At 40.4% G+C, this 27,768-nt stretch overlaps 1 protein-coding gene across 3 annotated transcripts in view; it reads left to right on the top strand.

Annotated features, from left to right (window-relative positions):
• The first annotated feature begins 2,839 nt into the window (after positions 1–2,839).
• The window catches only part of nova2 (NOVA alternative splicing regulator 2), a 103,144-nt gene continuing 78,215 nt past the window's right edge, over positions 2,840–27,768 (top strand). The window contains exons 1-3 of one of the 3 annotated variants that reach the window (XM_042224839.1): positions 2,840–3,230; positions 7,907–7,975; positions 24,991–25,134. In XM_042224839.1, the coding sequence (XP_042080773.1) occupies positions 3,209–3,230; positions 7,907–7,975; positions 24,991–25,134 (235 nt within the window). In that variant the 5' untranslated portion in view covers positions 2,840–3,208. Of the gene's footprint in view, positions 3,231–3,975; positions 5,254–7,906; positions 7,976–24,990; positions 25,135–27,768 lie in introns of those variants that run through there. The other 2 variants (XM_005932594.3, XM_005932595.3) reach the window with 2 other exon arrangements.

Raw genomic sequence — 27,768 nt, forward strand, 5'->3', positions numbered from 1 at the left:
TGTATTCTTGTTCTCCCTCTTTTACTGACTCTTTCTTATTTTCTAGCACAAACTTAAGCGGTGCAACATTGTTTCAGTGAACTAGCAAAAAATTCTCCAAAGTGGCAGCACGTGGAAATGCAATGCAAGTGCAACAAAACAGCAGCAGTGAGCATCACATGAGTGATTATGAACACATTAGCAGTTTGAAGGTCAGAGGATAATGTACAAATCTGGAATCTCAAGAATGATCGTGGCAGAAAAACACAAAGTGGAGAACGCCCCTCTCAAATATGTGCAGCCACACACACACACACACACACACACACACACACACACACACACACACACACACACACACAGCAGCAGTTTAAGTACAGCGTGCAGAGAATAATGTAGATTTATGTAGAAGCTCATAAACCTCCTTCAGACGTGGCGAAATGATGGGTGTTCACCCAGCCGACCCCCCACCATCTGTCAGGAATTGCCAAAAAGCACGCACCTTCAGATTTAAACTGCAATCTCTCCTTCCAGGCTCCCTGTTTGGATGTTTTTCTCTTTATTTCTTTTTTTGTATGCAGTTCAGTCCAGGGATCAGTAAAAAAAAAGATTTTTTATTAACCACTTTACTCATTTTTATTGCATTGTATTTTAGATAAACTGGCCATTATAAAATGAGCAATTTCTCCTATTGAGAAGTTGAATCATGAACAATCATGAGTTTCCACCCTCATTTGAAAATATCTGAAGTAAAAAAATGAGTAACGCTGGCACTGTGCTTCCATGCTGCAGCTTCTAAAAATAAACAGGCACTGATTTGAAAGAGTAATTAAGTCTTTAAACATATCACTACAATTCACTTTCCTCTGATGCACTCAGGTCGTGTTAGTTTCACTCATAAATCTTCAGTATGATGGCATGAGTCAGGGCAGCCACTAGAAAAATAAAGAGGAACACATCACATCTGTCTCCTTTCAATCTCACAGAGTGGTTGAGCCTCCTGCTCTGCATCGACTGTCCTATTGATTTTTGCGATGAAATTGAATGAATACCGGGTGGGAGGACAATTATGCATAAGTGGGAGTGGGAGGAGACTGACTGAGCTTTTGGAAGAAGTCTTTCACATACACTCTTAGTGCTACTGGGTTTGCAGAACTATGCATAGGACGACTTCTTCTAGGAGGTCTTTTTAAAGATTTTAGAAGTTAACACTTCAATCGGATGGTGATGGTTAAATTCCTGCTTTAATTTTTGAAGCTGAAGCCTGACAATGAGATTTAAGATGAATAAATATTAGATTTGTTCTTAACAGTTATGATTCACGTTATACTTTTAGTTCACCATAAAAATAAATATAAAATGACATATATACATAGTGTTGTCAAGAGTTAATTGGCTAGCTTTCCTCTTCATACAGGCCATTTCATCCCAAGTGATGTTAAACTTCTCTTTCCTTAATCGCAGAAAGAAAGAAAGAAAGAAACTGTCAACATTAAATGAACTATGCTCTTTAAAATTCATTATTATGAATTTTTGAATGTACACTATATTTTAAACTTTCAAAAAAAAAGTGCAAAAATCCATTGTACAAATACATAATTTACTGTGTTTATGAGCCATGGCAAGCACATGTTAAATTATGATTATTATCATTATGTACATGCTAAAATAAACCACTAGTTAGGACACTTTGCCACTCAGTGTTTTATTAACCCATGTACGACTAACAGGGCCAAAAACGCACGCATAAGAAATAGTCTGTGGAATCCATGAAATCCACGAGAACATGTTTACTGAGGAGCGGCAACACTCCTGCTCTTCGTCATGCTACCATAAGGTGGCACCAATGTTCCGCCACTTGAGGCACCAGAGCGGCTTTTTACAGCCTGATGATCCATTTAGCTGCAGTCAACCTTTTAACCAGTGTTAGAGTAAGAGCCAGAACAGCCTACTGTATGTACACTACCAGATCCTGCATGGAAAGCAGGTGTGCGCCAGCAACACCTGCTTTGAATGATTTACTCTTAAAAAAAAAGAAAAGAAAACTGTGTCTATTTCAAGTGACAGAGGAAAAACAGGCTTTTTAAATTAGGAGACTGATTATAGAATTACAGGATTAAATATTTATATCAAATTTAAGACCTTTTAAACATTCTTAGTGGACTATTCAGCTGACTTGTGTCTGAGCTGTTCTTGCCTCTTGTCCTTAAGTGACTACATAACATCTTGGACAACAGGGAATTCCAGGCTTTGGTTCCAAAATGAAGAAAAAAATCTTAGTGGTAACTTTTTCCATAAGAAAACTGCATGTGGGAGTCCAAATAAGATTTGCTGTTGGCTAAAATGAAGCTTTTGCATTTAGATTAGGACGCAGAGGGAAAACTGGGATATTGCAGGAATCTTGTCCTTCCACATTGCATGTGTTGCTCGGGAAAGTTTGTGGCAACTGCTTGAAGTGTTTGGTCAGTACCCAAAGCTGTAGAGGAGTTTGCAGAACCAAATCTCTAAAAACCGTTTCCTTAACATCTGCTCATAGACCTAACCTAATAAAAACTCAAGAATGCCGTTAGTCTGTGTGCTTTATTGCTTATGGGGTTACTTCACTTTTTCCATATGCAGCAGCAACAGCATGGGCGATCTGGCTGTGCAGGACCCTCAAAATTCTGCTTCCAGCGAATGTTGCCTCTGCTCCAAATATATAAATGTCCGTGTCGAGCTGAAACTGTGCTACAGTTCAGATGCTTGCTGCAGCTCATACAGTTAGGTGCCTGCAGCATCCAGGCCTTTTGTACCTCTGAGCAGTTCCTGCTATTTGTGGTGCGGAATCTGTTTCAGACTGCAGCTTGGGATCCATCTGCCTTGGATTTGCCACGTATTTCCAGAGCAGGAGTCTGGCTCACCGGTGTACTTCTCACGTTGATGTGAAATAGTGTGAGTGGCTGCTCTGTGCGCGTATGCTCGTGCGTGTGAACAAGCAGGACAATGTCACCTTGACTACAATCTACAGGAGGCACCGAGGACGATCGGCATCTGTAGAGCTCTGGACGGAGAAGGAGAGCGGGGGTTGAAGATATTTACGTGTCTCTCTGAGTGTGTGTGTGAGAATTTGCCAAACGTGCGAGTGTGTGTGTGCGTGAGAGAGGGAGAAACAGTGAGGCGGGTATAGCTCTCTCACACAGCTCACAGTGCTGGAGGATCCCTCTTCAGACCCAGGCACAGCGACGCAGAGATGTCAGGCGCAGCACACACAGGTGGGTCATACAGAGCAGCTGAGGGGACAGGTGGGCCTAGCTCAGGTTATGTAATTCCTATGCTGTCAGCCGTGTTTTTAATTATTATTATTGCATAAAATTGTTGCAAGACTGACAAAAATGTGAAAATAAGGGGGGAGGAGACTTCTTCTTCTTTTTTTTAATACAAGTAGGCTGAACAGGCCTACAGTCTGGCCAGGGTCATCTGGATTGGTCCAAGCTCTCTGGACACAAAAATCTGGCAAACAATAACAAATATGAACAAAACAGATTTTATAAAAACCCTTCTTATTCATGCCATTCCTTCTTAAGCAGAAAAAAACACCCTTCATGCTCTTGCCAGTTGAATTCCACTCGCTGATTGAAATTTAAGGCAGAAATCAGCTGCATGTTTCCACGTGTGTCCGAGGCTGCCTGCCTCGGCCTTTACAGACCTTCAAACAGCCGCAGCGGGACCTTCAAGCTCCCGTTCAGCCATAATTGCATTTGCCGCTGTAACGGAGTAAAAACCCGCCGCCGCCGCCGCATCCTTCGCTCTCCGTCACGTGACTCCGCCGGCAGAACATATCCGAGTCCTTTCCGTTTTTCTGGACTAACGCAGCCTCCAGCTTCGGCCAATCGCGTCTCGGCGGAGGCGTCTCTCTCTCCCCCTCTCTCACTCCCTCTCTTAGTTTTTCGCTTTCTCTCGTGATGCTTTCACTTTCTGTCGAAAATCAGTGATTCTGAGCTTCGCGCGCACTCAATTTTGTCTGTTTGCTTGAGCGCATTACGCATCGTTTCTCTTTGGCCTGTTTAGCTTCGGCTAAAGCTTTTCCTTGCTGTATTTCATTTAACCTCATTCGGTGCAACTAAATTTGAGTCTTGGATCACGAGATTGTGAAAAGTGTTGTAAAACAGCGCGGCTGATTATTCATAATTAATATAAAAAAGGTCTTTTTTTAAATAACGTGCAGATTTTGCAAAGTGGGACATTTGTCCCGTGAAATGGGGAACTGAACAAAGTAAAAAGCAACAATTATTTTTGGTAAAACGTCGGAAATCCGAGGGTGCAGAAAACGAGAAAGGTATCACGAGGCCCTGTGACGTCAGCCGCTCCCCTGCGCTTCCTCCAGCAGCCAGTCAGCGAAGGGATGCTCTGAACGCAAGACTGCAGCATCTTCACCGAGAGAACGAGCAGGACAAAACGTCTCTTTCTCTGTCTTCCTCCAGCTCCGAATCTCCGGACCCTTCTCACCCACCCGTCACCCCTGGGTGTCTTCGCGACTGGAGCCAGGAAAGGATAAGAAGAACGAAATTCTAATAGCCTAAGAATCGGATTTTTTTTCTATTATTGTTATAATTGCTTCACCGATCACCCTTTCCTTTCTTCTCTCTTCGGCTGATTTCGCCTCTTTGCGCTTTGCGTTGTGTTTTTGTTTTGTTTTGGTTATTGTTCCGTTTCGCTGGTTATTGCAGAGGAGCGCCACCATCCTGTACCGCCTGACATGAGTACTGGTTGCAGCGGAATGATACACATATCCTAGCCCGCTTATCTGAAGGTTGATGGAACTGTGACGCTCCACTGGCACGTTTTCAGTAGCCTAGAAGTCGCTCCATCTGCAGAGGTCTCCCGTTTTCTCCCTCTCTGAGCCGCTCCAGCGTTTCTTTCTTTCTGCCCCTGCGCAGCATCTCTCTGTACGCACGGCGCACCACGGAGAAACGCGCAGCTAACCTACCCCGTTCGTAGGAAACAGGCGTATTTTGCAATTCCTAAATCGCTTTTACCCTCTCCAAGGACTCATCTGCACGGCTACGCTGCGTAAAAAAAAACGGAAAGGGGGGATTTAAACGCAAACGCAGCCTAAGCATCCAAGAGCAAGCTCGAAAATGATGGCCGGCGGAGCAGTACAACAAAACGGCATTTTCTCAAATCCTCACCATCACAATCAACAACCACACATGGAGTCCGATCCCCCGGACTCACGTAAAAGACCCCTGGAGACCCCAACGGAAGCCAGCAGCACCAAACGTACAAACACGGGAGGTAAGAGCGGGGATGCGGGAGCTGTTCGGGTTTCGGTGAATGTTGCTTCGTCTTGAGGCAGGCAGAGAGAAAGGAGAGCAGGTTGATCTGATTCTTGATGTGCACCGTGGCGTGGTGGAAGGGCAAATTCACACATTTAGGGAAATAAAATAAAATGATACAGGGCAAATTTTAGGGAGACCGTCTTTTTTTTTATTATTATTATTCGCTTCGTCATAAGCGACAGTCATTTTCCATCAGTATTAAAATAATCACGGGTCGCCGCATTTGATGGAAAGGAAACAATGAGAGGGACTTGGGGGTGGGGGGTGTTATTTGGAGGGAAGTCGTCGCTTCCCCTCTTGCACATCCTGGATGATTTAGCCGCTTTACATCAGCCGAATTGGGTGTTTTTATTGCGTCTTAAGATTTACGCGCAGCCACAGCGGCCATGCTGGAGCCAAAATGAGGATGTAAACAAGTGAAAGCCAGATCAGGCTAGTGCGTGATCGCAGGGTCTCATCCCGTCGACGGATGACCTTGTGATAATCTCACACATCAGCCACCATCGCTGCTTTGTGTACAATTACACAAGCGGATAAACAAGCGGACTCATATTATCAGCAGCCCTGTGGCGAGCTAGGGAAAACAGGGGGAATCCAGAGCAGTTTAGAATGCGACAGTCTGTGTTAATGCAGTGTGTCAGGGAGAGGATATTTTTATCATTCATTGTTGTCCTGATTTTAATATTCTGCGGCTGGAAGGGAAAGCTGATTTCTTTTCCACTAATTTCTTCGATGAATGATTTCTTCATTATTCTCTGGTTTGATGAAATATGGATATGTCACCATGGTAATCACCATATTTGGTTTTTGTTTACATGCTGTCATGCGCCAAGCATTCCCATCATTACAACCATCAGTAGCCTATCCTGGCCATGCACCCTATCATGGACATTTGGACATACAATACACCTTTAAATGTGCTATTTATACTCAGCAAAAAGATGATAAAGGTTTAGGAGACTTTTTAAAATGCTGCTGGAGTTTCTGGGAGTATGCTTAAATAGTTAGATTCTATAGGTTTTAATGGGACCTGATCTTTTAGTGCAGAGAGTTCAATCTGACTATGATTGTGAAAACTGAATATTTGTAATGACAGTTAAACTGATTTGAAAACTAGTTATATGCTTAAGGTTAAGATACCTAACGTGTTCTCTAATGTGGAGTTTGTTAGAGTTTAGTCCTAACTGTAATTCTCACCAGGGCCTTAAAGATTGCAAAACAGCATTTAAAATTTTAGCTTTAAACTCTGAAATGTCTTCAGTGTTAAACTGAATTCCCTGAACAAGCAGAACAAAACAAAAAAACGCCCCAGGGAATGTAATTTTCATTGCAGGTAATTCTGCCCGTATATTAAAGAGGAACCTCCATCGTATTAGAGAGGGTGAGCATGACTGAGCTGTGATTGTTGGCCTAATTTCTCAGTCTTGATTTGAAATGGTCAGAAGATTTGGCTTCGCTCAGTTAGTGCAACTGTTATGGCTGCTGTAATACGATCTAAACATAAACTCTCGCAGATCCATAGGGCTTAAGTGCCCTGTTCCTTTTGGATGACAATGACAGGTGGCATAATGTGAAATTTGAAAACAAACTTGTGTTTAGTGTGAGCTAAGCGACAGACTCCTCTGGATTACTGAAATTCATCTTCTGGTAGATTTTTTGCATGACTTGGCCCCGGTGGGAAAAAAATCAGGACGGCCATTTATAACAGATTCTTCAGGTCCCACCAGGAAACATGACAGCCATCCTCAGGAGTAATAATTAGACAGCGAGCGAGGAGAGTCCGACTGAGGAGGTGTGAGCTGCAGGTTCGCCAGCAGTGTTTAACTCCAGATCGATGCAGCACTCAGAGCACTAAAGGCTCCTCCTCACTGTATGTAAAAAGCCCAGGCGGGCCCTCTGGGGACTTTCTTCCTGCCTGCGTAACACTCAGGCCGCTTGTCTATTTAGACAAATGAAAAGGTTGGAACGATGATGATGATGATGATGATGAGACAGCTAAACAGACTCAGGCAGAGGGGACGGCTGCAGTGCTGCCAGGTCAGCCAGCAACATCAGGCCGATGATCCGATAGCATTTGGTTGAAAATGAACAAGTAGCTCCTACACACACACACACACACACACACACACACACACACACACACACACACACACGCAAAACTACAGCAACAAAGAGGAATCAGAGCTTGGTTGTGGGTCTATTGTGACAAATTTTGCACTGACAGTAAACTCTACTCTGTTCTGAAAATGCATTTTTGTTTGAATTTTAATCAGAGTATTTGGTCTTGGTGATTTAAAGCTAGAATTCTCTGGATAACAGCGTTGAGCCTAACCTAGATTTTTACTTGGATTGAGATACACAAAGTGTTTGTATGCCTGACTCTTGATGGAGAGAAAACATTCACCATGTAACGGCTGACTTTAGCCAAGCAGAAGCTATATTTTTTCACAGAGAACATGCTTTTGTATTTGATATTTTTAAGCTGCACCCACGCTGCAGTTGTAAATTTAGAAATCAAAGTGGTGCTAAGAGATCATAATAATGGTTGTTTTTATGTATGATTAGTTTACACCACACACTCCCCACCCCTGTGCTTCCTCTCTCTGTAGTGGCCTTCCTGCAGCCCCTATTTGAAACTGAAGGCATTGTATTCCCTCACCAAGAAACTGAGACTCATGGTAAGAGAGACTTTGATTTTGATCTTCTACCTGTTTTATAATCTTTACTGTGAAATTCTGATTCACAACACAGACTTAATGTGCAAAATCCTGGAGTAAAGAAAAGATATAGGGCCTTTAATGAGGTGATCTGACTGCTGCAGGGCCTGATATTTAAATAGGATTTAAAGCAACATTTAACACCCTCATATCCTGCTCATGATTCAGGATAATGCATGCTGATGTTTTTTATATTGTATGTTACCAGTTCCATAACATTCATTGTCATGCTTTTTATACAAATCCAGTGTTTCTTTTGTCATGATACTCAACATTGCTGCTCAGATGATGACCTTTGACCTCATGCTAGCCATGCCATCAAAGCATTTGGGTTTACGACCGCTGATGTATTGTTGAAATGTTCATTCACTGTTCACTGTGGTTAAAGTGTGCTGCAGCGTGCACCGTGCAGCTGCTGCTGGGTAAGAGATGCATAACAGGAAGACTGAAGCTTTATTGAGTAGTCCTAAAAAAGAAGGAAAAAAACTTTTTAAATCAAAGAAATTTATCTTTATCAGAGTTTTAAAATATTTTGAAGTCTTTTTTTTCCTCCAACAGCTGCAGCTTATAAATATGTCCAGATGCAGGTTTTAATGCCAGGGCATTTCCATTCGTATCAATCAGATCTGCTGCGTTCATTAGAAGCGAGAGAATGCGTTCGGGTCAAAAATGATGAGAAAAGATGGACCTGGATTTTTCCAGTGTCCAGGGTTAATCCAAATATCTGTGTGTGCGTGTTTGTGTGTGAGAGGGAGTGAAGAAAAAGGCAAGCGACAGGAAGAAGGAGCTGGTCTGCTGTCAGACTGTAGATAGGACAACATGGGACAGCTATAGCCCTGCAGGTCATAAATCACAGCTATGCCTTATAAAAAAGCTGAAGGTCTTAAAGACGGAAAGATCAATGAGGAGCTGCAGTCGCTGCTGTTCACAAGCTCCCACCCCCACCACGGCTTTAATCCACCAGCCCGAGCCCATTCTTATCTCTGCGCCTCCCGCTCCCCTCACCGCGTCCAGCAGGGTTCTTCTAGATATTAAAGAATCTCAGAGTCCCCTTTTATCGTGTACATATATGATCAGAGACGTTTAATGAGCTCATTCATGCTTAATCCGGTTTCCTATGTTTAAATAGATTATTTACAAAGACGGGCTTGATCATGATGAATTCAAAGGATAAATATCTTCCAGTAGTTTCATGATTTATACATTTGGTGCCACTCAGGGTTCAATATTTTAATGTGTTAATGTGTTTTGGTCTTTTCCTATCATTTAATTGTATATATATATATATAATTTGAATGAAAAATCCTAAAACCAACAAAATAGGTCTGGAGTCAAACACCTATAAAGCAACCAGAATTATTAAATCATGCTAAACATCTTACTAAATCATTGTAATTGTCAGCAATTGTTATTCACTAATATTGTTTACATAGCTATGTGTGATGTACAGCTTTACATTTAATTTTTTCAGCTTAGCTGTAAAAGAAGTATACTGTTATTAATTTGAAGTATTTGTGTTATGTGCAGTGAACTGTAGCCACTTGAAAATAGATCCATAACTCACTAAAAAGCTTTTTATAACATGAAATATTTTCCAGTGCTTCATGTAGAGAATGTTTTTTGCATTATAATATTTTATCAAAGCGTCCTGGAAGTTCCATGTTTTTCATTGATTTTAATCCAAGTAAGATGTAGCATCCAGCACCATAGGTTAAAGCACCGGATTGATTTGTTTGGGCTAATGCAAAGAACCAGTACATACAAATACCCAGAAACAGCCTTTCAGTCTAAAAGAAATTACTGTGATTCAGTCCACTGAAAACAAATGCAGCTTTCAGGGGAAAAACCTGCTTGTATAAGCCATTAAGAAGCCTTACGTAAGCACAAACCAAATAAACTGGAGTGGGTTTTTTTGTTTTGTTTTTTTGATTTTCATGTAGGTGATCAGGAAACCAACATGTGACTGTGTGGGAGGTGTGCAGGTTTATCAGCTTGGATAAGTTTGCTGACCTTGGTGTACAGAGATTCTCAGTTCTTTAATTATAAGCCTTTAATGTGTTTTTTCTTCTTTCCCCTCTTTTTTCCCTCCTTGTCTTCTCTGCTGCCTTTAAGATATAATACATTCATTTAGTAAATGGATGGACTGGCAAGCCAGTGCTGGGAAGAAGAAGGAGGGGCTTGAAATGCCCTTGCCAAGTGACATTAGGGGACTAGACTAGCAGTACACTCAAAGCTTTCCGTGTGTGTGTGTGTGTGTGTGTTATATGTTCGACTTCGGGTACAAAAAGCAAAGATGAAGTTTAACAAAAAAGATGAGGTGGTGTGTAAATGATATGTGGTGCTGCATGCGCACACTTACAGTAGCAGACCCAGAGTCTGACTGTGACTCGAGCCTTGACTATGTGAGACAAGGCCTTTGATGGTATTGATCTGAGTGTTTTCTGTTGCTCCTGGAGCTGAGCTGTGCATCCTTTTTTGGGCCATCCATACAAAGGAGGACAGTCTTCCTCACATTGATCGTCCGTCTGGTCGAGGAGGAAGAAACCCCGACACCACCCGGACCGAGTTTCACTCTTAAATTCAGCTAAAACTGCTTCAGTCTGAGCCAGATTGAAGAAAATAAGCTCATATCTTAAATTAAATATCAACACGTTACAACTGTTGATGCTATCTTACAAAATATGCACGGTTGTATTTTTTCCTGCCGTTAAACTCAAGCTGATATTTTTGGTAAATATAACGACTGATAGCGCTCCCGCTCGTCCTTTAGCGCGAGAATCAGAACACAGCGTTCTCCTCTGCGACACGCCTGTTTTGTTCACTCGTAAGCGTTCCTCGCCCGCTCCCTTTCCTCTCTCCTGGGTTCATTCGTTCCCTCTTCCTCTCCTCTTCATCCATACTAATCATGCTCTATTCAGACCATCATGACTCCACTCTCGCCCTCCTCCTCCTCCTGTCCTCCTTCACCCTCGTCCTCCCATCATTTCATCCCCCACCCACTCCCCCCATCATCAATTGCTGGCTGCTATTGACGACGCTCACTCGGCAACTGTTTCCGAGGCTGTCAATCGATTTGGAGCCGCCATCGACTTGGATCTGCCACCGGTAGCTGCAGTTCTCCTTCTCCTCTATTCTCTCCTCTTCTTCTTCTTCTTCTTCTTCTTCTTCTTCTTTTTTTTAAGCCACTGCGTCAAAAAAAAAAAAAAGCAAAGAAGCCATTGTACAGGGTGGGGTGAAGGCACTGAGAGGTGCTAATGTTCCCACAAAGGGAAGCATGTGATTGGTTTAGCGAGACATCGGTCACAGCTAGCTGGTCGCTGATAGGTGAGGAGAGCTGAGCGGCGATAAATATGGATGAGGGAGCGATGAAAGGGCCGATGTAAGGAGGACAACTGGAAGGGCCCCCCTGCTCTGAAATAGCCTCGGTCTATGAACAATACACACCACTTTTCACACACACTCTGAAGAGAGAGAAAGCAGGCGGCTTCGGCTATCTTTGTTAGCGTCGCCGCCGTGTCTGCTTCGATTTCTACGCAGACGCCCTGATCACGGCACATATGGAGGCAGTATGCCGGCATTTGATTGGTTCTCCCCAAATCGCTATTCAAACTGAAATTCTGCCGCACGATGTTTGTCTTATCTCAGATAAGCTCTTTCAGGCACGTGATAAATCGGTGGAGGAACCCATTCTCTTTCTATAATTATTTGCCTCCTGCAGGTGTTGCTCTAACGCAGGCGTCTTTTAAGTTTTATAATTTTGTAATTTATTCTCATTTTTGTTGCGAAATTGTTTGCATGTAACCCGAGCCCCTCCGGCATCATTTTTAAATTGAGATGTTGCTTCTCTGCAAACTTCTACGCGGTTGCTGGCACAAAAACAAATGAGAGTATCTGCATGCTGCTGGCGTTTGAATCGTCTCGATGCCTTTAGGGATGTTCGTGTGCGATTTTTTTTGGATATTGACTTCAAACTTTAGATGTAAAAACTTTATGAGACATTAATATGTTCTAAAGCAAGCAATTAAAAAAATGAACGCTCCTTCTGTGCTGCGGAGGTGTCAGCTAAAATGAAGGACGCAGATGCTGGAGTGAAATTAAAGAAAAGGTGAAACAGAGACATTTCCTCCTGCTCGCCTTCCTCTGTGAGTTCTCTGTGTTTATGAGCGACGATGGCTATCTCTCAGAATGAAGACAGCTGGTCAGAGCCTCACTGCTGGAGTGCTTTACGTCTGTGTGTGTGTGTGTGTGTGAATGCTTCTTTCCAACAAAAGAGAAGAGGACTGGAGGGGTTGTGTTAGACAAAGCCTGCCCCCCTTAACTGTCCCTGCTTAGAGGAGATGAATATTTTCCAAGTCCCCAGAGCTGTGAACCTCCATACCAGAGCCCCCCTTTCCCTCATCCAAGGCTGTGTTCACACTGCTACACTTAAGATGTTTCCCCCTCATGTGGGTTTCATATTTACATTTGACCCATATTATTTTCTAAAGACAGATTGGGGTATTTGGTACTGATATCTGTCATTATCGTTGGATTTTCAGAAGTTCCCCTAGATATTTAATCTCGTCAGAGTGGAAAAAATATCTAAAGGGGGATTGAGGCCATTGTTGTACTGGAAAATTAGTTGCTGGAATCCAGATTAACCCCTATTTTTATGCTTGACTTAATTCTGATTAAACCCTTCACATAAAGGTATATCAAAAAGTTGTGGCTCCTAAATTATAGACATATTTTAACCATTGAAATAAGTGCCAGAAAATGCATTTTTTTTTTAAAGTGAGTGTTTAGTGAACCTCCAGATGAAATTAAAAACAAAATAAAGTTGACTTTTAATTTGTTTCAAATTTGCAACATTCAGTTTATTCCATTACAAATGTTGTGTGATTTATTTTTATTTTTTTAGGGAGGAAAAATCAAACTGATGACGCAGAAATGTCAAAAACTCACAAAAACTAATGTATGAAATATGACACACTTAAATAATCTAATTTACATTTGATCTTTTTAATGTTTAAATCCAAGATTTGGTTAAGGAATTAACATTTTCAATTTACTTTTTAAAATCTACTAATACTGATAAATAGAAATTCAGGTTTCTGAAACTGAATTACAGCAAAGCAAAAACATCAAAACGTGTTGAAAAAGATGGAGAGAAAATACTTTTCTTTTAAATAAATGAACATCGATCCTACAATTGAAGAATATAACAGATATATCTATATACTTGAAATCTTTCTATTGTTTTCGTGTTGGTTATATCAGAAAACCTCGCTTAAGAGACATTTTGTTTGAGGGATTTACTGACAAATGTCATTCAGCAGTGTAACATTCATAACTGTGATTCTTCAGATAGAGTATACTCCAATCATGTCATTTCTGTAACAACAAACCTCTTAATTCTGAATCATAACAGGCACTAGTGTGCATTTTCTGAATTTCCAAAGCCTTTGGTCAGGAGCTCTCTACATACTTCCAAAAAATCAGGTTTTTGCATAATATTCATAGCAGAATATGACCAAGTATCAGGGGAGTAGAGCACAAGTGCCAGAAGAAAAGAGCTACCAAACACTTACAAAATAATGAAATGACTAGACATGTAATTTACAAACTAAAACTTCAGTTAAGTGGTGACTTTAAGTGTGCTTGTTTGAGTGAAGCGTTTGAGGAAAAGTAACAGAATACGAGAAAGGCTTTGTGATCTTCAACCTTCCTACCCTGCCTGTGCAGGCCTGTGGACACCAGATCCTGGGATTTGAGCCCCCAATCCCCCAGCATGGAGAGCCTATTCTGGGCCTGGCGGGTCTGCAGGGGCCTTAGCAACAGATTGGACTGTTTACTCATCCAGATATGCCATGGTGATGAAGGATTTATTATTTATACATGTTGAGATTGGCCTTTCTTGACCTGCAGAGCATATGCAGAGATTTTGCACAATTTAATCAGCCCTAGTTTTTCTGTGGCCGCTCGTGCCTAAACATATCTTTTTAAAAAACAAAAAACATGGTACTATTATAGAAATGGACACTGGAGTACAGCCGTGTAGTTCGGCCACATGTAACCTTAGTGTCAGGCCTGCTGGTTCCTTTAATGATGACAAACTTTAGGGGTGTCGTGGGTTATCCACATTTTTATTATATCACACAGTCACACAGAAAAAAGATGCAAGTCTTTCATCAAAAAATCCTTTTGGCTCGTAAAAGAAAGTGTGTGTACTTCCTGTGTGTGTTGTAACTAAACTGCAGAGTGAAAACAAAGACCCTCATCACAGCAACCAGTAGGGAACCCTGTAGTTACTCAGCTGCACACAAACACACACACACAGACACACACTCACCATTACCTACTTTGTTCTTTAGTAGCTAGTGGTTTAAAGTTTTAATCCCTCCATTTTCTAGCCCAAATGATTTAATTTCCTTTTTAAAATTGTGTGTGTTTGTGGTTTGTGTTGAGGGAATCCTGTGGGTTCATGAGCACTGGAAGCTTGCAAGTTTACATCATCTGGGGGGAAAAAAACTAAGTACACAGTAAAGCAGAAATACTAAACTAATAATACAAAAGATTAAACGGATTATTAGCTGCCATTTTAAGGCGTGTTTTTAACTCCTTCCTATTCAGCTGTTGTGTTATGTACAGTTTGCATAACACAACAGCTGAACGGGAATGAGTTATCAGTGTGAATCAGGGCATCGGAGGAAAAATACGCACATGCAAGTTTACACTTTTGTAAAAATAACTTTAAGGTCTTCGTAGCCTTACATAAACTAAGTGGATCTCTGCGGCTGTGGGGTTAGAGGTATCTGTGGGGGGAAAAAGAAATTGTTTTAAATGGCTTACTCTGTCTAAAGCTGAAATGACGCTCTCCTGTTTTGATTGTATATCTCTGTAAAGGAAGCATGACTGGTAGATATTTAATCTTCCGCGGCCAGTATTTGCCATATCAGCCCATTATGGAAATGCTGGATTGTAAGTAAGCAAACTGAGTGCAACTGAGCACCAACTGAGCATGTGCTCATTTATACAAATTGCTCTGTTCAGTCAAACTGTGGCTACTTGTATCAGTTAATAAGTCAACTCTAACTAAAATGTCATGTGACTTAATGACAGTCCACTTAGAACACCATAAAAATGGTGGAGACTAGGGGTGGGCGATATAAACGATATATGATAGGAACGATATAAATTTGGCCAACGGTAGAGATTTTGACTATACCGCTCTACGGCGATAGCGCATGTTGATGATGTCATCAAGCTGCGCCTGTTTTGGTCGAAAGCATCGCAGTGGCTACAACGGATCATCAACTTTTGAAATATGGGGAAAGCCAAAAACTGCGCTTCCGTAACACTGATTCATTAATGTTGAATTCTCTCGCAGCTGCTCTATTCCCATGTTGTTGCAGTATATTAATAACTAACCTCGTATTGTGGATGAATAATCTCAGTTGTTCTCCTGACTGAAGTTTGGCCCGTGTATAGCATCCTGCTATGCGATTGCATTTGTCCCTGACCACCAGAATCCCTCACGTTCACTTTTATCGAGTGGAAAAAAAGTTGACGTTCATCCTCCAGCTTCACTGTGCTAAAGTTATGCTAACATAGCTGTGTCGCTAGTTTTTGGTCAAGGAAGATGGATCTTTTAACGTCGCAGTGTGGAATGCGAAAACGGAGGCTTTGAAAACAATGACGCATTTTAGTCATATGATGCAGTCATGTGACCAATTCAACTAAGATGGCCGACGGCATTGTACAGCAGTTGTTTTCTTTGCTCTCAATTTTGACAGCCCTATTAAAGATTAATATTAGTGTGTAAATGCTCCAGATAGCTCCAGATAGAAGACATTTTGCCGCGACATTTCAAGGAGCTGGTAAGTAAATAAATGGCAAACGGAAATGATGCAAGTCAAATCATCTTACGTTTCACGCATGCACAGCACAGGAACGTAGCGTTTTCAGTGGGGAAGAAAATGATTGAAAAAGATAGTGTGGACATGGAGCGTTTTTAGACGAAAATGCTGTTTTCAAATTTATCTGGATTAGTGTAGACGTAGCCTGAGATGACTATTTCGCACCCACAACCCGCCATCATGGCAGATGATTGCCCCTCCCTGGTTCTCCTGGAGATTTCTTCTTGTCAAAAGGAAGTTTTTCCTTCCCACTGTCGCCAAGTGCTTGCTCACAGAGCCGCGTCTAATGTTGGGATTCTCTGTGCATTATTTTATGGTCTTGATCTTACACTATGAAGCTCCTTGAGGTGACTGATGTTGTGATTTGGTGCAATATAAATAAAATTGAATTAAATTCAATTGAAATATCAGGGATTGTGTCTTATTTACGTCATGCAAATCCAAGAGTGAAATGAACTGTGTGAAACTGAGCATTTGGTCATGTTTTATGTGAACCACCAACATACTTTTATCATAAGAAAAGCATACAAGATATCCTGTAAGAGTAAGCATTAAATAATGACTCACTAAATTGTAGAAATGGAAATTAAGGCATACATTACGAGGGATTTTATTGATACCTATACCGAAAAGGATTCTGCTCAAAGTCCCAATTTGTTACTAATTCCCTTTGTACCACTGAACATTTTTGTTATGAAAAGAAAAAGAAAGATTGATAGAATTTATTTTCAGATTTAAAGCTGTATTATTAACTGAACTGCAGGTAAAGAAAAAGTGTAATAAAAATACTTGCATGTCGTTCTGGTGCCAAAGCGTCACTGCCATGACTTTGAAGTCATTGTTGCGCAATGTGTAACAGAGTAAGTTGATGAATTGAATTGAGACATACGGTTTTGATGGAGTTTTGCAACCTGGAGCTGATTCTCAACCAGAACAAGTTCTTGACTCGCGCTCCTATTCACTGTCTTGCTCATGATTGTTGTTGACAAATGAGAAACAGGAGCACTGAGTGAAATGTTCACCTTCCCCAAATTCAGACCTCTGCACACCTGGGCAGCTGCCGCATAACACTGCTGTTTGACTGCCAAACTCAAGCTGTGTTCAAATAAAGTTTAAACTTATAAACGTCTTGTTTAATCGCTTGCAGCTCTCCCTCGATGACATTAAGGTCGTTACGGTATCCTGAAGTGCAGCCTTTTAGGAACGCCACAGAACACCCCCCGCCGTACTTTCTGATAGATAAAACAGTAAGAACTAATCAGTAACAATCACCACTGCTGTAATTACGGTGTTTATCTTGTTCTTATTTGGACTGAAAGTTTACATGCTCATTATGTTGTCAGCATGAAAGAGGCGCTGCACATGAAGGGGGCCGGGACTCTGTATCTCTGATGATTCTTTATTTCAAAAATTGCACAAAATAGTAGCAGAGAACAATGAGTCTGACATCATGCCGAGACATCGGGTTTTTAAAGCATCCCGACGCTGCCGCGAGTCGCCATTAACCTCAGCAGGTGACTCTGGTTTGATTGGCGTGTTTTTTGGCCTGATTCTGCCATGTAACGCTCCTTCAGCATCATCAGCAAACCCAGTGAGCTTTTAGTGATTTCTAGAAAACCAAACATTTTTCTTTTAGCATTTCTGTTACCTTTTTTTCCAGCGAATAAACAAAACACCCACTAGTAGTGTTTTACCACCGCTTTTTAATTCACTGAGCTTTGAGAGGTTGTAACGCGTGGGTGAGCATTGCGTGACCTCTGCTGGAGTATGAGGTCGACACCGGTAGGTCAGATATGGCCAGGAGAGCCTCCAGCTGCTTGTTATGTTTGAGTAGATGAGTACACAGGATTTTGACCTGTATCTTTGGGATGCAGAGTGACACTGAAGCCAGTGTTGTACTGTTGTACTGTACTAAGACTATAACCAAACTGATCTCTGTGGGCAGGGTCACGCAATGGTGGGGAAAACACCAGTACCATGAGATAACTAAATAAATAGTGTGATTTGTTTTGAATCAGGGTTATCGTGCATTTGTGGTTTGCTTTTAGTTTTTACCAGGGAATTATATTTAAACTGTCAAAACGATTTTGTGAAGTCTCGTATGAAAGAGCTTCGTAAGTGCGTACTGAGTCAAAACATCACATCCTTAAGTACAGAGCAGAGTTTAGAGACTAATGTGTCTCGGATGTGGAAGGATCTCTTTATGCCGTGCATTAAGAGCTACGGCTTTGAAAGGCTGAAAGAAAGACAGCGAAAGATGCACAGCTTCTCAAGTTTTTGTCGATGTTTATGTGCTTTAAAAAAGCAGGTAAAACTTGAGGAATGTTCCTAAAACTTTTCCTGTAAACTGTGGTGCAGCGTGGGAGGAGGAGGCAGGTAGCTCTGCACAGATTTCAAGCTTCTTTTTTCATGTCTAGAAGTTCATATTTTTGAAAATTGAGTAACAGCAGTGCGATCCAATCCGTGCTATATAACCCTGTTTACCAATCAACACCAGCTCTGCAGTTCTTTTAATGATACAGCTGAGTTCAACAATATGTCATCAACTTAGTGGGCAGGTTTTGTAAACATGTGCATTGGGTTTATATTTTTTAAAAACAGATTGCTAGTGTGGAAAGCTGCCATTTAGTAGATATAAAACATATCTGTGTGATAATAAATGATGATGACAGTCTAATTTTTAATTTTTTTTGTTGGCGATCTTGTTCTATGCATATATAAATAATTTTTTTCTAACTCTTGCCATGGTAACAGGTACAAGTGTTACCTGCAACAGATACAAATGATGAACGTGAGTCACTCTTATTACGTCCTCTTATACGTGATGAGTCACGTTGCCAAGGTGTGTAGGCTTGTTTATGGGACGTCGGAAACGATCTGTTTGCGGAGGAGGTGATTCTGAGTGTGTGCTTCTGTCTGCTTTGTGATCCTTTGTTGTTTGTGTGTGTAAGGCGTTGTGTGTGCGTGTGTGTGTATTTACCAATTCCCCTGCCTTATTAATACGAGCTGGTTATAATTAGCCAGGCTCTATCTAAAGCAGGTCAGTTCAAGGCTTCGTACTCAAAGTGGGTCACTGCAGCACGGAGAGGAGAGGGGAGGACTGGGATTGTGAAAGAGGCAAGCTGAGAAGATACAGGAGGAAGGAAATGATGAGGGGAAGAAGGAAAAGAAAAGATCACTGGAGGGGAGGAGGGATAAACAAAAAAGCGAAGAGGAGGAACCGAAAGACAGTTTTAGGACACGACCATGTGACATTTTCTCGAGCTGAAGATGGCGAGAATAAATGTTACATCATTGTTGTTGCTATTTGCAGCTAATTACTGATACGCAGCTTGCATGAGATTCTCAAGATACGGTTGTTACTAAAAGGAAAATATTAAGACAGACAAGACAAAGTTATGCAACAAGCTCATGTTTGAAATTTGTGTTATGAAACATCTTTCTGTTGTAAGAATCCTGTGGTGAAGCACGTAGTCTGATTAAAAATAGGGAATGTAAGTTTAAAAGGAAACATTTGGGCTGATATGTAGATTATTTTAATGTATTAATATTTAAAAAATAAATATTTTTTATGGATATATGAACATATAATCTACATATGCCACCATGAATGCAACATTTGACTCTGATCAGCGAAAATGCTTCTGTTCCACATGTGCTGCAGACAGTGCAATGAGTGCTGCAGTAATAAAGCCACTTTCACTGGCAGAAGATGCTGAACATAAATTACCGCAAGCATGTTTTTCTAAAACTCCTTAAATGTACAACTACAGTATGACTCTGTTCAGTTAATGTGCAGAAATCAGAAGGTTGCAGAAGAAGTTAGTGTTACGGAGATTAATTATTACTGTTTCATTAGCTGGTTCGGGTCTGACCTTTCAACCAAACAGTACTAAACTATAGCCAGACCCACTTTTTTTGGTTTGTTTGCCGTGTTAAACCTGACCTATTTAGATTTATAACTGATCAGGTAATTTTGTGTGAGGTAGCTCTGCTTCTAATAAATATTTCTAAAACTTTAAGAGCTTAGGAGATGCAAGAATGTAAAGGAGAGATGGTACAAGCAGATTATATACAGATAAATGTACAAGCTAAAGAGACTGATATAGAAGTGAGGATGATTAGTGAGAGATAGGTAGACCATTACTAGCAGGTGTCTTCGTGTTGGACTTTAGTAACCAGTGGTTCTGAGTAGAAGATCCTTTAATAAACACCAAAAATGTTGCCTTGCTAATGCACAACATGGAATTCAGATGGCACAGGATTTCAAAAGAAGAGGTGAAACCTCATTCATCTTATTTATTTGGTTGTTAGTAACCAAACCCAAAAGTGGGTAAACTGAGGTAAGGTTGGTTTTGCTCTCCTCTGGATCCATGTGTGAGCTGTCTGCAGTTTGTATTTCATCACCAGCAGAGCTGAGGAAGGGCAGGGGAGTTTCAGGTTTCCTGTCTGTGTGCTCATGCTTTGACTTGGCTGAACACTCAGAGATGAGAACAGAGCCCACCCAGTAACACTACAATCATTTTGCAAACTCACATGGGTTGAAGCACAGGACAAATGATTGAAAAAAACCAAACCAAACAAAGAGATAACATTTTTAGTATCAAAGAAAGAACACCCACTCTGGAAAAAATAGTAGCTGCAAAACTTTAGGGCAACTTTAGGGTGTCAAGTAATCGTTTCTCACTGTTTAACAAAAACAGCAAAGGATTAATTGTAAATCAGGCTCTTAGAAATTTCTGGTAATTAAAATTAACGAATGTATGATGTGACAGATTTACATAAAAATTCAGTAAAGCATCTTAAAGTATTGTGACATTGTGGTGGATACAGCACAACACAGAACGCTGTTAAAATGTTGAATGCTGCGTTTCCATAACCGTGTGTGTGGAAGGAGGACGGCAGCAAAGCTGATGTTTCATCATAACTCAAGAAAAATGAGAAACTGCGTTCATGGAGACGATATGCAGATACAGCCTAGAATAATATATCACTCAGAGATTACTAAACACTAAAATAACAGTATGCTGTCAGCTTGTATTCTATACAGCGCTGTACTGTATTTTCTTATAGTAAGAAGCCATTCTTCGTTGTTAGAGTAAGCACACTTTTATTAATTAACTTGACAGGGAATTTTCTCACTCCTGATCTCAGCTTCACCTCATTCACAGTGTATGTTTTTTGACTACATCAGTGTTAACACATAGACAAATTTGCTGTCTTTACAGTGAAGAATTAAATTACAGAGTAGTCTGCAAATGGATCAGAGCTGCATTCATTCCACATTTATGTAGTATCGAGTTATAGTAATTACCATTATGCCAAAGCCAACATATAAATCATAATTCTTTTCTGAATTATTTCTGACTTGAGACTTACTAACACAGAGTGCCTGAAAAAGTCAGTCGTTTGTTATAATTAGACCAATTTATCTGTCTTTTTAAATGTCACTGAGCCGGGCCCAGCCGCTCAGAGTTGTGAATATTTCCACCCCTGCTGTTTGACCTAAGTGTGTCCAGCTTGTGCATCCAGCACAGTTGAGAGGAGAAGTCTAATGTAATTGTCCAAAGTAAGTGAAAACACGTGTGGCTGAAACATGGGTGTTAAAATCATTAGTTTGAGATTATATAACCTCACCTGAAATCTTAAAGGAAAGTTTGAGTCAAAACCAGAATCCATCTGGTGCGATTAGTATTCCTATCGCTTTCTTGATGTGATTTTTATTGCACCTGTTTAGAGAACGGAAACTTCTTTGCTGTTTTTGCTGTGCAGAATCTTGAAACCTCAGCAAACTTGCAGTGTGTTTCTCCTCAACGACCGCACTTAATCAAACTGAGCAGGGACCTGATCAGCCATATAAACTGCAAACACCTGTGGGGGTCTGCAGGGCACTTTACTAATTACATTTATTTATAGTTAGGTGTCGCAAACGCCTCCTTTCCACTGCTGTTTTGTGTTACAGGGATTTCGTAGGAATTAGAACTATTTAAAGGCACTTCATTTGAGTCAGCAATGGAATAAATCTTCCGTCCAGATAGCTCTCATCTTTATGCCTCATAGTCAGAGCAGGCATTGTAATGTTTTATATGCATGTCCGTGTTTGTACTTCGGCGTCTCCACTTGTGGGTGAAAGACAAAGTAAAGTGCAGTTACAAGGTGCCGTGCCCTTGTGAGAAAGTGCGCCCCTAACAGTAATCCTATTTTAATCTGTCTCTGGAGGATATCTGTCCTGGATTACCAAATATGAAGAATGCTGCTAGGGAGGGAGCACAGACACACTGAATGAGGTAATTTAAAGAGAGAGATGATAGAACAGTTGCTATGGATTCGCAGTCTCATAAAGTCGATATTAAAGACTGAAAAAATAGGATTATATAATCTGGTGAGTGTATTGCTCCTAAATCTAGAACTCTTGGCTTAAATCATCGGCAATTTTATTTATTTTGGTGATACAATCAGTTTATAATTACTGACAGTTATTCCTAAGAGTCATTGTTTTATTGAGTTGGTTTGACATGTCACATGAAACCAAAAATACCTTTATTCCTACTGGAGGCAGCTGGGACGAGCTTTGAGATGATTGATGGTACTCCAATAACAAACATGCGAATATAAATTTATTTGTTTTCTAAAAGCTTCCAAAAACTCTCTGAACAGTTTAGATTAGCACTTTTATATTTTAGAACTAGGAAACATTACTGTGTAAAAATGTACAAAACCAAAGGGAACAAAGAGGTTCTCTTCACAGAATAACTGTGTTGCATTCAGCTTTTATTAAATAGGCACAGTGCAGATAGTACGGAGAGACCAAAAAGAAAGCTGGGGAATGACATTTGGTTTGTATCCAGTTAAGAAAGAAGCCAGGGACTCCCTGCTGATGCTATTCATACCCATGTGGTATGTTTCCTAACCTCTAAGCCAACTGATGTCCCTGAGCAAGTTCTCACACTCTGAGACATGACTCAGAAAGATGCGTTTAATTATATTTGTTTATATATGTTTTTGGAAGCATGTTCAGTGTTACTGTACAAAAATGACATTAATGTCCTAACAGGAAAGAATAAGGAAACAAGTATGAGAATATGCTGTGATCTGCAGCTCTTTAATATGACGTATCTTCATTAAGTAGCTATTAAAGATAATTTATATGACAGTATTATTTTTTATATATATAAATCTGTTTTTGCTGCCCAAAATATTGAAAAATATATTTAAAAAGACAAATTGTGATTTAAGAATTTTGCTGGATCTTAATTCTTTTGAGGGCTAATATTTTCTGCTATTTAACACAAATCTCTTGTCTCTACACAAAGCAATAAAGAATCAAGTGTGAGGTAGTGCTACTCTTTAGTTGACCTACAGCATGTAGATACTACTGAAAAGCAAAGGCCCGTGTTTCGTAGAGGAGCAATGGCTTGCTCTTGCTTTTTCTCTCTCATTTCATTGTCAAAGAAGCTGCAGGCTGCATGGAAAAGGTTGAAGGTTCAGGTCAACGTGTCAGTGAACGTATCCCTGCTCTGAATGAACACAAATCGATTAAGGTGTGCTTTGACCTTTTGGTTTATTCCCTTTCTCCTTTACTTTGTGATTTTTCACAAACCCAAAACATTAACTTGAAAATGTCAGACCTTATTAAGTCAATTCAACACACCTGGAGCTGAGGTTGTTTTCGATTCACATGCAAATATAACATTTCTGTGACAACAGACCGCCACTGTGGAGGCTTTGGGTGAAGTACATTTTGGTTTCGTGCCTCGCTTTCTTTCAATAAATTGCACAGAGCCGAACGTGTTCGTGTATGCTCACCTAGATGTTAAAATCCAGTTGCACTCTTGACTAATGATGGTGCTTATCAAATATTTATTAAAGAGCCAGAAATTATTAGTGGATGCTGTTTCTCAGAGTTGCTCTGCAGATTTGATCTGTTAAAAGGAAACAGTGCCTCTCAAGAAACAATCATTTATCATCGTTATTGGCACATTTAGCCAGATGTTAAGTGTTAGAGGCAGCCATTAGGCTTACAGAAGGTTAGATCAACATGCCGATGTTTTTAAATAAATTACATGTCAAATATAAAAACACGGGGGGAGGAGCCAAGGCAAAGATATTAAAACTAGGAATAACTATGTGTAGAACTCTAACAGTTTATGAATGATTATTTCCATTAATCAGTGAAGAAAATAAAGATGAAAGAGACGACATCTTCTTTTCATATCCACGGTTTACACTGTATCCCTTGAAGCAGGTGCAGCTCAGTGTAAGCAGGGGAAAATTTATAAATAATAAAATATCTGGATCTGCGCTGGCCCGCTTTGTGTTTGTTTACGTGAGCTTATTTGCACATGTTAATCAGCGCATTTGTGTGACTGTCATGGCAGCCATGTGGTGCTATGCATCCACAGGGCTGCCCATCGTTTGAATCTGTTTAGCTTGAATAACAAAACCGACGTGCAGCGTATTCCACGGCTCTCCCCTCTCCTCGTGCCAAGAGGGTGACGAGGACCAGATTCCTCGGGCCCAACACTGAAATTAGATCAGACCAATCTGGGGAGAGTGTTTAGAGGCTCGTGCAATCGGACAAACAGAGAATGGGGAGAGATAACACTGGCACGGACTCATCAGATTATAGAAATAATTAGTTGTCATGGATAACAGTCATCATTTGATGTGATTGGGTGGATTTATGCAGCTTTGGGAGCCTTGGATGGTCGCTTAGGAAGGAGCTGAGGAGGAAAGATGAAAGACAAAGAATTCTGCTTTGGCGTAGCGATGCGGCACCAGCTCGCATCTGTTCTGTCAGACTGTGATTACTGACAAACACTTTCCTTCCACTTCACAGTTTACACAAGTGATGCACTGATTGTGAAATCCTGGGCACATAACGATGTCTGAAGTAACGATTTGGCCTGCAAGAAAAATATACAATCAAAAGGCACGCATGAGGGCAAAGGTTTAAAAAGGCTAAATGCATACTGTAGCTTTTTGTAATGTTCTTCTTTTACAGCTTTGTATTAAAACAACATGAGCTGCAGTAGCTGTCTCTGACTTTTCTTTCCTGTTTCCTGTTTCCTGCTGCAGAGGAAGGCGAGTACTTCCTGAAGGTTTTGATTCCCAGCTATGCGGCGGGTTCAATCATCGGGAAGGGAGGTCAGACCATCGTCCAGCTCCAGAAAGAAACTGGCGCCACCATCAAACTGTCCAAATCCAAAGACTTCTACCCCGGTAAGACACCACGACCTCTGCTATATACGGATGAATGATGGAGGAAAATAAAGGAAAATGTCATCAATAAGAATTTACATGATGGGAAAACTTCAAAGTAAATCATCTGAAATAATGACACAAAATATACCACTGTTTGCAGGATTGTCTGAAATGAACTTTTGAGGGGACTTACCTTAAGTTTATTTTTAAACCGGCAGACAAGCATTCGTTTACAGCTTACATTTTATTTTTCTGTTTAAAGTATCGTATTTATTTTCAGTGCAGTTCACTGAGATATAACTCAGAGAAAAAAAAAACCTTTGTTAATATGCTGGTCAATGGAATAAATATAATATAATGAGTATAATTATATATTCATACACATAATGATATAAATATACATATACATATATATATACACATATATATATATATATATATATAGAGATATAGATATATATATATATATAGCAAGACAGAAGCTAAGCTCTTGCAACATGGCAAATTGAACCTCCCCCACCCTCATTCAGATCTGGCCTTTGGAACTATTTTGGTTTTCATGTGACGTATGACCCTGAAGGTAAGCGCGTCATGGACTAAAGTAAAACAGTATGTTGGATGTGCCACGCAATGCTCAATTACATGGGTGGGAACTAGTGTGTTAGCGCAGTTAGCTCGTTAACGTGTTGACGCCGTCTAGCCCCACGCACGGGGCGATCCGCGGTAGCTCGTTAACGGAGATTTGCCGTGTTGTGGCGTTAACGTCATTTCAGATTAACGCTGACAGCACTAGTGGGAACACAACGAATATGACTGCACATTTACGCCGACATCATCCTAGTGCAAAGACAAGTGGAAGCAGACAAAAACAACAAGCATGCATGCTACAAACTTTACCCGAGTCATTTAGACAGCCGTTAGCACATGATTCTCCTTATGGGGACCTGATATGTTTAATATGCTGCTGAGAATATAGCCCAGAAGAAGCGTATAGTATAGCTTTTATTTTGGAAAGAGCCATTTCTCTGTAATAAACTCTCTTTTCCAAAGATGAGTGATTCCTCAATCAGATAGATTTATTATTTTATTACTTTGTTGTTTCAGCAACATTAAATTTAAAAACTGTACTTTTGAGTTAAAATATATATTTATAATTTTAATAAATGACAAATTAAAAAGGCATGAACATTTTTTTGTATCGAAAAAATATCGAACCGTGACACCAAAGTATTGAACCGAACCGAACCGTGAATTTTGTGTATCGTTGCAACTCTACTATATATATATATATTTTTTAAAGGTAGATAGATAAAGATAAAGATACATATATATAGATATAGATATGATTAATGAATTCAAGCCAGCAATAAAAAGAAAAGATCATGGTTAAAATGTATTCAAATGTTTAGTATGTTTCGTAGCTATTTTTTCTTGAATTCTACTGGTTGGTTAAGCATTACAAGTGTGTGCTGTTATGCTTGAGAAGCGATTAATTAATGATACAGAAATGGAGGCATCTAAACCGGAAAATGAAACATGGATGAATGGATGGATCTATTTACTCATCCATTTAGAAATGAAGTGTGTCTGACAGAATAGCTGGATAGTGTAGTGGTAAGGCTACACACCTTTGGAGTGGGAGTTGCAGGTTTGATTCCCTCCCGTTATCCAGTAAGGGCTGTTCTAAAACCAAGCCCTGGAATGGCGTGGCTACGCCTGCAGCGCAGACACACGCGTTTCACTATACTGTGTATGTGACAAAAGAAATTTGTATCTATTTAGATGCATCAGTAGAAACTGTTGTGAACCATTAAGAAACCATTTTATTATCTTTAATGTTTTCATCATGTTTAAACACATACACGATATTTAAAGCTGAGTCTTTTTGCTTTGTGGCATCTGAGCCATTGAAACTGACAGTCTCAATGTTGTGAAATAGATAATTCATAAAAAATGTCATTCTCCCTCATGTGTTAACAGATCTTGTCTGTGTTTTTAAGTCCTCAGGGACAGTGGGGCCTTGACTGGGTTTACTTTGCATCCCCCATCAACAACACACATACATGCACACGCACAAACGCACGCAAACGCGCACACAACCCACCAGAGATCAGGATTACAGGATCAGGGGTGAAATTGTATTTGTCTAAACTCTTAATGCTGCCCTGACGTGACATGTGGCCCGAGCAGTGAGGAGGAGGGGGAGGACGCTGCGATCTGTGTGCGCATGTGTGCGTGTCTATATGTTTGTGTGTCTGCCCGCTGTGAGGTGTTGTTGTTGTTTTGAGCTGGTGAAATCACAAAGTGGATTGCAGCATTCATGTTCTCCATACTAAATACTTGAACTGGGACACAAAATTATTGTATTACACAGAAGTAATAAGAAGAATGTACGAGATGATTAAGAGTTATGCTACTAGAACTTTGGCTGCGTTTTCGGGGAAAATGTTGGCTCAGTTAAACACAGAAAAATCCAGGGCGTCCCATCTAATGCTCTAAATTACTCAGCCAAGGCCACAAACGTTCTATAACCCCAAACAAGTCGTCAGAGCAGCCGAAATCCAATCATAAAACATTACTTGTGCTTTAGTTGCAAGATTGCATTGGTGAAAAACATTAAATGACATTAAGTGACAGTTAGAGGTTTACAAG

Source organism: Haplochromis burtoni, unplaced genomic scaffold (genome assembly GCF_018398535.1).
Source record: "Haplochromis burtoni strain Fernald_Lab_line unplaced genomic scaffold, NCSU_Asbu1 Contig_153, whole genome shotgun sequence".
Lineage (NCBI taxonomy): Eukaryota > Metazoa > Chordata > Actinopteri > Cichliformes > Cichlidae > Haplochromis > Haplochromis burtoni.